General features: G+C 38.2%; 1 protein-coding gene across 1 annotated transcript in view; it reads right to left on the reverse strand.

Annotated features, from left to right (window-relative positions):
* Positions 1-13,619, reverse strand: part of LRP5 (LDL receptor related protein 5) — a 139,583-nt gene that overhangs the window by 17,618 nt on the left and 108,346 nt on the right. Inside the window, exons 10-15 of the mRNA XM_060769762.2 lie at positions 13,232-13,458; positions 9,854-10,038; positions 8,992-9,315; positions 7,252-7,454; positions 3,616-3,827; positions 2,082-2,272 (exon numbers count right to left, since the gene is read on the reverse strand). Coding sequence (XP_060625745.2) covers positions 2,082-2,272; positions 3,616-3,827; positions 7,252-7,454; positions 8,992-9,315; positions 9,854-10,038; positions 13,232-13,458 — 1,342 coding nt within the window. The remainder of the gene's footprint in view (positions 1-2,081; positions 2,273-3,615; positions 3,828-7,251; positions 7,455-8,991; positions 9,316-9,853; positions 10,039-13,231; positions 13,459-13,619) is intronic.

A 13,619-nucleotide genomic window follows, 5' to 3' on the forward strand; every position in this document is an offset into this window, starting at 1 on the left:
AAGCAATACAAATATATCACTGGTCACAACACATGAGGCAGAATTAGGGCAGAAAGAGACAGGATAAAACTTTCCTAATTGTGGGCAGGGTTGATATTTATCAGATACTGAGCCAAGGTGGAATCTGGTGAGTCAAAGTGGAACCACAGTAGTAGCTGAAATATTAGCAGGATGTGGCATAATCTAGGACTTACTAAATGTTTTCCCCCCAAGGTTATAATACATATTTTTCCTGTTCAGGTCAGATCAGTATTCTGACTGTCTGGCAATTCCTCCATAAATGCCAAGAACGGAAATACTAGAACAAAGCAAGGTGGTTTGTAGAATGAATCTATTCCTTTGTAGAATTACTTAAAAACATGTGCTTCAAAATCATTAGTTTCTCATGGTTCAAAGTATGCATATTTGTGTTGATCAACATGGTTTAACTTAGAACTTCAGACAACTAATCAACATATAAAACAAAAAATTAGTGTAAAAACAATCTACAATTTTGTCTTCTGTGTTCACAACATGAAACATCCTATTTAAGTGCAATATTTTTAATTTTTGCACAGAAGGGTAGGTGCATTAAAGGTGCATTAAAAATGAGGTGCATTAAAATGGACTCAGTGAAATCAAAGAATCACAATATGTGATGCATGTTGCCTAGCTGATAAGCATTAGAGTTCCCTTTTATCCTAATACCTTTCTTCTTCTCATTATATCAACAAGGCTTTGTTTTCTGTTCTCATCAAACACATTTTTGTAATAAATCAGGACTTTTAAGTACTTCCAAGCAAGATCATGTTTACAGGTGAATCAATAACCATATCATGTTAGCTTTCACTTCATTTTTACATTATACTAATAAATTGCATTTCATTTCTGTTGTGCACAGAAAGTCAGTTCTTGGCTAAAAGTGGAAGTCTCTTTGAACCCTTTCAGAGTATAGTCTAGTAATTTTTAAATTAGGAATGGAAAAATGAGAAAATACAGGCAATAAAAAGGAACACTACTGTCTAACAATTGAACTAATTAAGTGTGAGTTAATTGTGTAAAGGGGAAAGTACATATAGTTTAGTATTTTGTCATGTGTAAGAGCGTGATCTCTTTCGTGTTGATTTTCATTATGCTTAATACACAGAGAAGTCCAATTTTAAATATTCTCTGTTCAAAGTTGCTGCCAACAAATATGCCAGATTCTACTTTCCAGGTGATGATAGGAAGCAAACTAATATATTTGGGAACATAGGTAAAGGTTTCCCTTTGATATTAAGTCTAGTTGTGTCCGACTCTGGGAGGTGGTGATCATCTCCATTTCTAAGCCAAAGAGCCAGCGTTGTCTGTAGACGCCTCTAAGATCATGTGGCCAGCATGACTGCATGGAGCACCGTTAACTTCCAGCTGAAGCAGTACCTATTGATCTACTCACATTTGTAGGTTTTCGAACTGCTAGGTTGTCATTAGCTAGGCCTAACAGCGGGAGATCACCCTACACCTGGATTCGAACTGCCAACTTTCCAGTCAGCAGCTCAGTGATTTAACCCGCTGTGCCACCAGGGGCTCCTTTACCTTTTTTTTTTTTTTCAAAGGAGTCATGTGTAACCCACTGGGTGACTCTGGGCAAGTCACATTATTTCAGCTTCAGAGGGACACAAAAGACCCCTTCTGAATGAATCTAGCCATAACAGTTTCACCCTAAGGTTGCTATAAGTCTTGAACAACAACAAAAAACCCCTTGATATTCTGCAGTATTACTCACTCTAAGCTATCCAAAACCATGTGACCTCCACACTTTCCTCCAGCAACTAAATTCAAATATGGAGAAGACCGAAATGTAGATAATTGTCAAGAAAAATGAGACTGGGCCAGTAGTGGCTTATTTTGGGAGAATGCACATTATCATTTTTGTTGGCATGAATACAGCACTACATTATGATAACATCGTATCCTAGAAAATACACCTGTCACTTGCCAATTTTTTTGCAGTACCCTAAAAAATACAACAGAGAAGGAAAGAAAAATCTCAGGACATTTTGCAAAAAGGAAGACAGCGACTTTCTTTAAATTATAAGTGATTTCAATGGAGCAGAACCCACCTGATAAATCACAGCTTTCGATTCGTTTGAGATCTGCATCCACCCAAAAAAGCTTCCCAAGTTTGTTGTCAATCACTAGTGCAACAGGCCGGAGCAAGCCAGTAGTGAAAAGCACTTCTCGTTCTGTGCCATCCAAGGCTGCACGTTCAATCTTTGGGGCTCGTTCTTGCATATTGGTGAAATACATGTATCTGATAAAAAGTACATACACAAATATTACTGGTCACAACACAAGAGGCAGAATGAGACAGGATAAAACTTTGCTAATTGTGTGCAGCCACCCATATAGTGGGTGGCTAAGTGAACAAGCCACCCACTATATGGCTATCAGCCTCCTGCCAGTAGACTTAAATCGAGGAAAAGTTTCATGAGAACCACCACTCCTCTAAATGTTCCTCCACCAACAGCAAAAACATATCTGTGGACAGCAAAATTGGGCAATTCCAGCTGGATGCCCCCTGCAAGGGTCTTCCTCCAGGGGCAAACCAAGACTGGGCAACTTGGAAGTCCCTGAACAGACTCAGAAACGGAGTAGGCAGATCAAAAGATAACCTGGCAAAATGGCACTACCTCGAAGAATCCTCCACCTTCTGTGACTGGAGCAGAACAAACAACTCTGCATCTGTATGTTTGCCTACAATACCCTGCCTCACGTATAGAGGAAGAATTACTTAAAGCTACAGACAATGTGGTCACTGTTGTCTGGTTTTGATCTAAAACTATCTAGCAGCTTGTGATCCCTTTATTTTATTAGCTTAGATAAACTATTTTATCAGTTTTTAACACGAAATAAATAAATACATAAAGTGAACAAGCATTGTGGGATGAATGTATCTATCACCATATTCCCATTCTGGATTCTTACATCGATATATCCAAGTATCACTTTGGTGTTCAGGTTTAGCTAATTAGCTAATACTTTGTACTTTCAAGAGCTCTCTGGGGAATGGAATTCTCACAAACAGCAAAAAGAACCTTGCCTACTAATTAAAATAAACAGCTGGCTAAGAACAGTTCGGATGCTTTCCTTCATTTCTTTTAGAATCACAGATATTCTGTGGACGATAGTGTGTGCTTATAAAATAAGACCTTTAATTTATATAAGATGTTTTTAAAACAAGAAACACATCTTTTTAGGGAGTAGGATTTCATATATCCCAGCAAATGGTCTGTAGGCTGATACGTTCTACACCAGTGGTTCCCAGCCTTTGATCGTGCAGATGTTTTAGATGACAACTCCCAGAATTCCTGACCAATGGCCAAGTTGGCTAGGGCTTCTGGGAGCTCAATTACAAAACACGTGGCGGATCAAAACCTGGGAAACATTTAGTAGCTTACATAGGTAGTCCAAGGCTGAAAACACATTTGGCTTTAGGCTAAATGTCAACAGGCCAGAGATGGAAGAGTGTCCATGCAAACTACTTTGAGGTTCCCAAGGTAAAAAAGCATGATAAAATACAAACTGCATACAATTTTCTATGCATTCCACGTGCTCCCGCCAATCATCAATGTTTAAAAAATGAAATATGCTCACCCTCGCTCAGCATTTACTACTATGGCCCTTGGCTTGTCATGATCTCCTCGCAACACAATTCCAATTTGATCTCCATTAAGTCTATGGACATTGACAGTATTTGTGGCTTCACAGGTCCAGTACAAAGTGTGGCTGAAAATATCAATGCTGAGGTCATGTGGCTGCTTTTCTGGATTTTGGCTTTGGTTGGGGGTTCCCATGACTGTGAATGGCTGCAAAGAGAAAGGGGAGGGGTGACAAAATAAAACATTAATCAGAAAGTGTGACATAGAAAACAACAAGATCAAACCAAGACAAAACAAATGAGGATTAGTTATATTTTGTGAACAATCTAACAATTAAAGTCTGAACATGTCTGGTAGTCCAAAACAGAGTAAATCCACTGATTCAATTGCAGAAGAGAAGTTACATAAATTCCATTGATTCAATGGGTTTTACTCCAATTGGGACTATTAGTTGGATCTAGATGTAGAGGCATCACATGATAAAAGCCACATGAAGCATACTCTAGAGCAGTGATTCCCAACCTGTTGGTTCCCAAGTGTTTTGGGCTACAACTCCCAGAAATTCCAGCCAGTTTGCCAACTGTTAGGATTTTTGGGAGTTGAAGGCCAAAACATCTGGGGATCCACAGGTCAAGAACCACTGCTCTAGAAAGTTTGATCAGACTTACTCTCAAGTAAGTGGACATAGGGTGGCATACTTTAATGACTAATTTAGCCAAAAGTATAGTTCTGAAGAAAGAGAACACTCTCGTCCACATTTATATGCTGGAGCAGTCAATGTCTCAGGCAAGGAATTCCCAGCTATGACAGATAGAAAAGACAGTACCACTTTTAAAAGATTGTATTTATTTATTTATCTATCATGTCAGAAGTGAGTTGAGGGTACAGTTAAAATGCATTTAAAAACACAAAGTTTTAAAAAAACTTGGCATTATGCTCAATGTCCTTTGACCAGAAGCTGGCCATTTGGAGTGCCTCTGGTGTCGTTGTGAGAAGGTCCTCCATTGTGAACGTGGCAGGGCTCAGGTTGCATTGTAGTAGGTGGTTTGTGGTTTGTTCTTCTCTGCACTCACATGTCATAGACTCCAATTTGTAGCCCCATTTCTTAAGGTTATCTCTGCACCTTGTGATGCCAGAGTGCAGCCTGTTCGGTGCCTTCCAGCTCATCCACTCTTCTGTGTGCCCAGGAGGGAGTTTCTCATCCGGTCTCAGCCACTGATTGAGGTTTATGGATTTTTAGCCTGCCACTTTTGGACTCTTGATTGCTGAGGTATTCTTGCAAGTATTTCTGTAGATCTTAGGAAGCTGTTTCTTGATTTAAGGAGTTGGCATGCTCGTTGATATGCGAACAGAGGATGGGGCGAAGATGTCAATGCCTTGGTCTTTTCATTGCTGGCTGTTACTTCCCTGCGGATGTCAGGTGGTGCGATACCAGCTAAACAGTGTAATTTCTCCACATGAAGTCCACTATCGGCTGTTTTTGTAATTTCATTGGGGAAAAAACACCTTGTTATCTAATAAAGAAGCAAAGCATAGCAAATTGTAACCAGTGGAAATATCTAATGTGTGTACATAAATATTCCGAGCACACATGTTGTTAATTTCTTGATCAGCAGATTGTTTAGATTTTCTGATCTGTTCAAAGATCGAAATGTTTTGGTGCAAGCAAAGAAGAAGTATACAGCAGCATTTTTAAAAGAGGCTTTTTCCTCTTCCCTTCATTTTGGGAAAAGAACAGAAGCAGCAAAAAATTAATGCTTGTTGATTAATACAAATGTTCAAAAAACCACTAATTAACACGTGGAATCTGTAGTCCCAATAATCACCATACAACTAAACCTGCAAATTTGGGTACTGAAATGGCCCAAAGGGGTACTTCTTTAAACTGCTTGGCCTAGACAACAATCTAGTCATAGCAAGCCGTCCTCGATGTAATTTACACCCAGAAAAGGCTTCTAATGGGAAGTCATTTGGCAATTAACGCCTATCAGGCATCGCTCAAAGAATAGGCCAGACACTACAAGGCACTCCCTTACTACAAACAATAATTCATTATCTAGCAAGAAAATACTACAGACAATTAATCACATCAGTCCAGATGGCATTTGTTAAAAAAACACACACATTTTTTCTGTTTATAAGATATAGAGCTCTTTGCAATATATTCCTGGATATACTGAGGGGGGGACGGGGACGGACAGGAAACATGCTTGTGTCTGTGTGTGTGTCACTTTCCAAATAAGAAGAGATATGGTAGTGCAAGGTTATTTAGCCCAAGGCAACCTGGGAGAAAGTAAGGAGAACTACTTCACTGAAACATCAAACGGCTGCTACTTTGATACCGCAAAAATAATGACAGGGTTGTAATAACTACAATTATAACCCTCACAGGGCAGAACACAAGATTGTGTGCTGTATTTCTTAGACCTTCCCAAGAGCTTGGATACAAGGGTGGCCTCAAGTGCGACACACACACACCCCCAAACAAGGTGCTCTCATCCTCCCATTGCTCCCTGCTCATTTCTGGATTTGTGCCATTACTTTAAGAAAGAGTACTTTTCACATAGACAAATGGATCAACATATTATTATCTGGCTACGGTTCTGGTTTTGTGGCTTCCCCATTAAAAATGGCACTACATTTTGCTACCAATGCTGAGCCTGACCACTTGGAATTATAAATTGCTTTGCAACAAGAAGCAGTTCCTCATTTTGTCCAATACAGAAAACCGTCTTGGTTCCCATATTGCTTTATTTGGACAAAATGTGGAAACTTAATTTTGTTGCAAACTGCAAGCAGGAGCAAACAAGGGTGATTGAAAGTTGCTCTCTAGCTCCAGACCGTAACAATGGTGGTCATACAGGCTAAAAATGATGGAGACCTTATGAGTGTCCAAACTTACAGAATATAGGTGGCAGTTATAAAGAAGGTAAGTTCAGTAGGTTTGTGCTTAAGTTGAATTTGTTTGTAAGTCAGAATAGATTATGAAAGTGTAACTCCATTCAAATTATTTATATCTATATCTATATCTATTTATCTATAGAGAGAGAGTGAGAGAGCGCTTTGGATAGCATGGGGAATTGTTTACACCCCTGTTGTATTTGTTTTGCTGTCTGTGCCTTTGTTCAGAAAATTTCATGTCACTTTCTGCTGCTATAATAATTGGATCTTGAAAAAATTGGCTCATTGTGGAAACAAGGATTGGTGATAAAGATTCAGTGGAGACCCCTTTTCCCCATGATAAGGTTTTCAGGATTGAATTTCCCTTCCGAGAGGTAGGTTTCTCTCACTTCCTATTGTCTCAGCCCCATTCTTAACTATGAATCATTTGTAAGTCAGGTGTTTGCAACTTGGGGAGTAACTGTACTTCTATCTTCCGGGAAAAAAGCCAAGGATGGAAGAGAGAGAAAAAAATATTTGCTTCTTTTTCTCTCAAACTCATAACCACCCAAGATACCTGATCAGCACTATGGATATTGGTTTCAAATTATGAATATGAACACTCCTCTTGGAGTCAGAGATCAACCACTGTCATGTTTAGCAGGTCTTATTTGTGTACCATGTATTTAACAAAATACATACTATTTATATAATAAGTTTTATAGAGTAATTTTTCAAAATAAAACCTTACCTGAGTGCCATCATCTTTGGCTCTTTTAATAATATTTTGACGTCCATCAACCCAGTATATCAATTTATCCAAGGGATCATAATCTATAGCCTTGACATTTCTTAGACCATGAATGGGAAGGATAATGTCTGGACTCTGCTGGTCGTCTGGTATCATCCGACTTATTGCAGACTTCTGACTGAATAGTAGAAAGCTGCTGGGTGCTAGAAGAACACAAAGAGCATGACACATCAAAAAACGACAAATACAAGGATCCGGGAAAAATGAATTTATCATGCAAACTTATACAGGTATTTTAATCTAGAGCAGGCATGGGCAAACTATGGCCCTCCAAATATTTTGGACTTCAACCCCCACAATTCCTAACAGCTGTTAGGAATCGTGGCAGTAGAAATCCAAAATACCTAGAGGGCTGAAGTTTGCCCATGCATGATCTAGAAGCCTATGAATATCAATTAGTCTACAGCAGAAAGGGCAAAAATATTCAGAAATATGACTATTTGTTTTAAAAACTCTTCTTCTAATTCCCCTCAACTGTGCATCTAAGGAATACATACACATAGCATAAAGCTATTTTAAATTGCAGATATTTATTAATTTATTTCAATATTATTTTTCAAACAAAATCCTAGTGTAATTAAAACAACTTATGTCAAACATATCATGTTTTCAGGTAAAAACCTGAAACACAGTGGCATTATTCAATATCTTAAAAAAATCAGTGGAGACATATCCCCAGTTTTGACAGAAAGCAGTAGACAGAGATTGGATTGTTTATGGTCTGAACAGTGAGGATCCATACAGTTCTAGAACTCAGCAGTTGATAAATTATGCCAACCACTAGTAACAGTCCAATGTACCAAACAGCTGTGTAGATTTATTTTTAAAAGCATTTCCTATGCTTTCCAGAGCATTTTAAGGTTTTTTGCTATGTCAAAATGTAGAAGGAATTGTTCTCTGTCGATAAATATTCCATTAATAAAAACAGTATTAAAACTTGCCACTTTTACTTTCATCAGAGAAGTCCCTAAAATATAATATCTGTGTTCAAATTCTGGTAAATTAAAATCAATACAACTTTATTTTCTCTTTTTTCTGTGGTTTAACACCTTCTTATTGTTAAAAAAAGAAGTTACAATTATTACATATTTAAAATCAGGTTTTCAAAATAGTTGTGACAAATTTATTTATTTATTTATTTCATTCACTTATACCCCGCCCTTCTCACCCCTAGGGGGACTCAGGGCGGCTTACAGGGAGGGCACAATTAGATGCCCAACAGCTTCTTTACCACAGACTTGTTTAATGTTACAACACAATTGATTCTTGGTGGTCTTTCAGATGTTGTTGGATTGCAACTCTTTCACCATTTGTGTCTTGTGTTGAAGTTATAGTATAACATCTGGAGGACTCCTCTCTTTCCCCCCTAAATAATACAACTATAACAAAACCCTGCATGTAGAACTTTATATCCTTTGTTCCCTACTTTTGGTAGATGCATATATAGTCTTATTCCTATGCAAATTGTTTTGCTCTGTATGTACTGGACCAGATGGAAGGGGCTGAAATGAAAATAGGAAATAGAGCACACTCCCAAGGTACTTTGCTTGTGATAGCAATAGCTATGGACCATTTTCAAATTTCTATCATTCTCTCCAATGTGCACAAACAGATACTGTATACTAATCTAGCCATGAAACAAGCAAAGAAAAAAAACTTTAAGTAAAGATGAAGACATACAACTGCAGTTCCGGCTGTTGGGCTCCAAGGTGTAGTGAGATGCACAGCCACATGTGTAACCATTTGGTATAGCTAGGCACAACTGTCCACAGTGGCCATTGCTTTGCACACATTCATTGAAGCCGTCTTGTCGTGATGAATGAAAAACCAATATATCCATCACAAAATCCAGACGCCCCTGGATTAGTGTCCGGTTCCTCCCGCTTATCTTGTCAGCTCTTTCAATGCTGTGAAGGTTCCAATCTGTCCAGTATATGAAGTCGCTGTACTGAGTTAGTCCAAAAGGGTGAGGTAGATCATCAGCTATTATTTCCCTCTCTTGCCCTGAAACACACATGGCCATAAGTTCTTAATAAAGACAGTGAGTGACTAAATAGTAAACACAGCTATTTAATAAAACATTAATTGCAGATGACAAAATAACATTCTTTGCTTTCAAAACACAGCAAGTTTAATTTGTTCACACAAGAATTCAGAATTGTTACTAAAAAAATTAATTGGTATGGATGCTTGTTACCCATTACTGCTATTTTGCAGTCCTGTCTCACCCTCTGTTTTTGGAGGAAGGTTCCAATTCTTGTTGGATCTCCCTGCTAATTAGAGCATTGGAATAAGCTGGAAGCACATAGCATATACTCATCAAATATAACAACGATTATTTCTTGAGTATATTTCCTTGACTGAAAAAAAGAAGATTACCTCCACCTGGAACACAAGGCCTAATTCCCAGGTGTCTACAGTTTCAACAAAAATGAGAGCCAAAGCTTGGAATTCTTGGGAGAAAATATACACCATCTTACTGCGCTGTATTCAGACAGAATGAATTTATATACCACATCTGATAAATTCTCAGGCACGTTACCTAGCATATTAGATGATACAATCATGCTTGTGTCCAGATCAGTCCAATAAAGTCTTTGATCTTCATAATCTATTGTAAGATCGTTAGCACGTCCCACTTTATCTACGAGGGTGATGCTGTTTGAACCATCCATGTATGCCCGAATAATTTTTGGTTTGCCTCCCCATTCTGTCCAATACATGTACCTGCAATTCAAAATAAAACAAAACGGAGAATAAATAGTGATTTTCTGCTTAACCCACACCAATCCAATATGATTGACTCTTTATTTACATGAACCCAGTTGAACAAAACCATGTTGGCATAGTGGATTATTTTTCTTTTCTTTTGTTTATTCCCCCTCCCCCTGCCCTTTTTGGCATTTTCTGTAGCCCTGAGAGAGAATCCCAGATCCACCAAAATTGCCCACTTCTGCTCTAGAGCTAGGTTAGAAGAACCGTCTAATCACTGTGACACAAAACAGCAGACATTCTATTCCATTCCATTTCTATTCAAGTCATCATACTATGTCATTTCATTTCATATCCTTTCATGTGTCTAGAACAGTGTTTCTCAACCTGTGGGTCCACGTTTGGCCTACAACTCCCAGAAATCCCAGCCAGCTTACCAGCTGTTGGGATTTCTGAGAGTTGAAGACCAAAGCATCTGGCAACCCGCAGGCTGAGAACCACTTGTCTAGAACCTACCCCACTTAAGGATTTTTTACCCCATTATTTGTGTTTATTATTACATACAAGTTTAAAATCTCATCTAGACAAAAAGTTATACAGAAAACATACATTACCCAATCTTTTGAAGCTGATATACATAAAAATTATATGCAACTGAAAATCTAAGGACAAATTTCTTCCCTATGCCCCTCCCTGAAATGTTAAGATATTTCTCCAAGGCCTTTTCTGTAAACAATAGAAGTGAAGAAAAGCAGGGAGGGAACCTTTTCATTGGTGGTGCCCACTGGTGGAATTCCCTCTTCAGGGAAGCCTTTTAATGCCATGTGAAAACTTTCTCCATTTGCCCTGCCTTTTAAGATGTTCTTTAATTATGATTTTATATTGTAGATACTCACGTATAAGTCTAGAAATGTTAGTTTAAAATGATCCAATAAAACTGGGTTGACTTTCCATTGTCAGTGTAAGTATTGTATCATAATTCTTATTTTAAAAAGCAACCATTTCTGACTATAGCAGTGAAAAAAGAGAGTTTAGTGCAACTTGGAAGAACCTAAAAGAAGCACTGACTCCCTCTTCTCTCTCTGCCATGATGTCACTTGTGCTCTTTGAGTATTTGGTGGGGAAATGATGGTGCCGGCCAGGATCCGCTGGTCCCTAAGCTCTTTCCCCTCTCTGTGGAGTGATCCATAGTTACCGCCGCCCACATCCCAAAGTTGCCCTTGACATTCTTGTAACATCAACTTATATACTAGTATCAATGGTATTTTCAACTTGACATTCTTGACATCAACTTATACACTAGTATCAATGGTATTTTCATTTTACTGTACAATTTACCTGATTTTAAATTGTGTTCTAAGCTATTGTAAAAATACTTTTTGGGTTGATGAGAAGCTACAGAAATAAATGAGCATATATAGGGAATGTTAATTCAGCATCATTGGATTCTGTCGTAAGTAAATAAAAACAAACAAGGAAGCTATTATACTACAGTGGCAGGGAAGAAAAACTCTATTTATACTGAAGGATAGCAACAAGTCAAATGAAACATAGAATAGGTTTTACACAAATTAAATGTATGAATTGACGCACAAAATATGGGTTGGATATTAGCCGCAGGGCTAGACATTACTACTGGTAAAAGGATCTGGAAGTGTTTCTCCTTCTCCTTTTTTCACATATACAACACACACAGAGACATGCGGATTATCTGTCAAACAGTCAAACAAAGAGCTCATTCAAAAAGCGCATTCAAAAGCTCATTCTAAAAGTCTAGGATGTATGAGAGTGTAATATTTATAAACCACTTCCATATTCCCTGATGAGATTACGCTAGGAAGTTACATAGTTTAACTAAATAAGGAATGTAAACAGTTTGGAATGATGCATCTACTAAGATATACAGAATTGCTGACAGGAAGGCTAGCTTTCAGCAGACGCTTGGCGTGTTTTGGCTCCAGTGAAGTTGAAAGAGGAAACTTGCATTACTAACTTTGCACATTTTGGTGGGGATTGAACACAGGGAGTTTTACACAACTTTGGGGAAAGCCTTGCCCTGCCAAAAACAGATATTGGGTCTAATACTTTATTTCTTATAAAAATTATTGCTTCTCAACCCACCAGGGCTCCCAAGACAATACATAATAGATAAAAACATTTAAATTAAAGAATACATAACGGATATGCTTCTGGTGCCAATCCAAGGTGCAAACCCTAAATGGGTAGAGACCTCAATACTTGACACACCCCACCACCACTGCCATTCCCCTTCCTTGTGTGTTGTGCCTTTTTAGTTTGTAAGCCTGAGGACAAGGAACTGTCATATTAAACAATTATAAACTTCAGTGGGTCCAAAATGCTATGGCTAGGCTATTGACCAGGGCTGGTTACCAGTATCATGGTGAAGCAGAGTCATTGGCCTATTTCCACACACAATTCAAGGTGCTGGTTTGTACTCTTAAAGTCCCACACAACCTGGGTCCAGATTGTCTGAAAAGCTATCTCCTCATACAAGCCAGTGCAAGCTTTACAATCTGGAGGAGAATGCTTTGCCTCAGTCCTATCACCTTCACAGGTGGGATTGGAGGGCAGATGGCAGATGGTAAGGAGTTGAACTGGAAGACATTGATTACTTTAGTTTTAATTGGTTTATATTGATTTTTATTATATGATTTTGAATGTTTTTAATTGATATGTTATGTATGTTGTGGCATCTAATTGTTGCCAATCCGTACGCTGCCCAGAGTCGCCTTCGGGCTAAAAAGAGCGGGATAAAAATGCTGTAAATAAATAAATAAAAATCTTCACAAACAAAGATATAAAACCAAACATCATGTTTTTAAAGTCAATTTCATGCCTCCAGAGATTCAATCATTTTGGGCATGACATCAAGCAATTGGTTATTCCTAGTGGCGTGACAACTCATATCTGCTATATAACATTTGCCTGGAACGGGTAAACTCAATCATTGCCAGATGAGTAAAAATAAATGGAATTGGCACATTTAACCCTTAACTTCAAATTGTGTTGTTAATAGACATTGAAAAGTTGTGTTTTGGTAGTGTTATCTGGGTGGGGGTTCTGGGAGTTGTAATTCAGGAAGTACTGTGTTTGAAATCTGATTTCCAGCATATCCTTTGTACTGAACCCGCTGTGTGTCATTCATATAATGAAACTTTGCTGTAATGAGAAAAATAATCTTCCTTACCCTTTAGATGGATCAAGAGCTAAAGACCTTGGGTTGTCCAAATCTTTCCACACAAGAACTTGCCGATATAAACCATCTAGGCGTGCCACTTCAATTCTATTGGTTCCAGTATCTGCCCAATAAAGGTTTTTCCCCATCCAGTCTACAGCCATTCCTTCAGGGTAATCCAACCCAAATTCAATCACGTGCTCTACTGTACTTCCATTCATGAAAGCTCGGCTTATGGTCTACAAAACAGTTTTGTTGAAATGTTATAGCATTTCAGGAATACAGACAGTTTATAAGATTTAAAGAATATTATAAGACTTCAGGACAAAACTTCCATGTTTTTTCCCTGTGGGGTATGAATGAGTAAACCACTCATGACTTAATTTTAACAGTGATTCAC

The sequence above is a fragment of the Anolis sagrei genome, chromosome 1 (assembly GCF_037176765.1).
Source record: "Anolis sagrei isolate rAnoSag1 chromosome 1, rAnoSag1.mat, whole genome shotgun sequence".
NCBI classification, from domain to species: Eukaryota; Metazoa; Chordata; class Lepidosauria; order Squamata; family Dactyloidae; genus Anolis; species Anolis sagrei.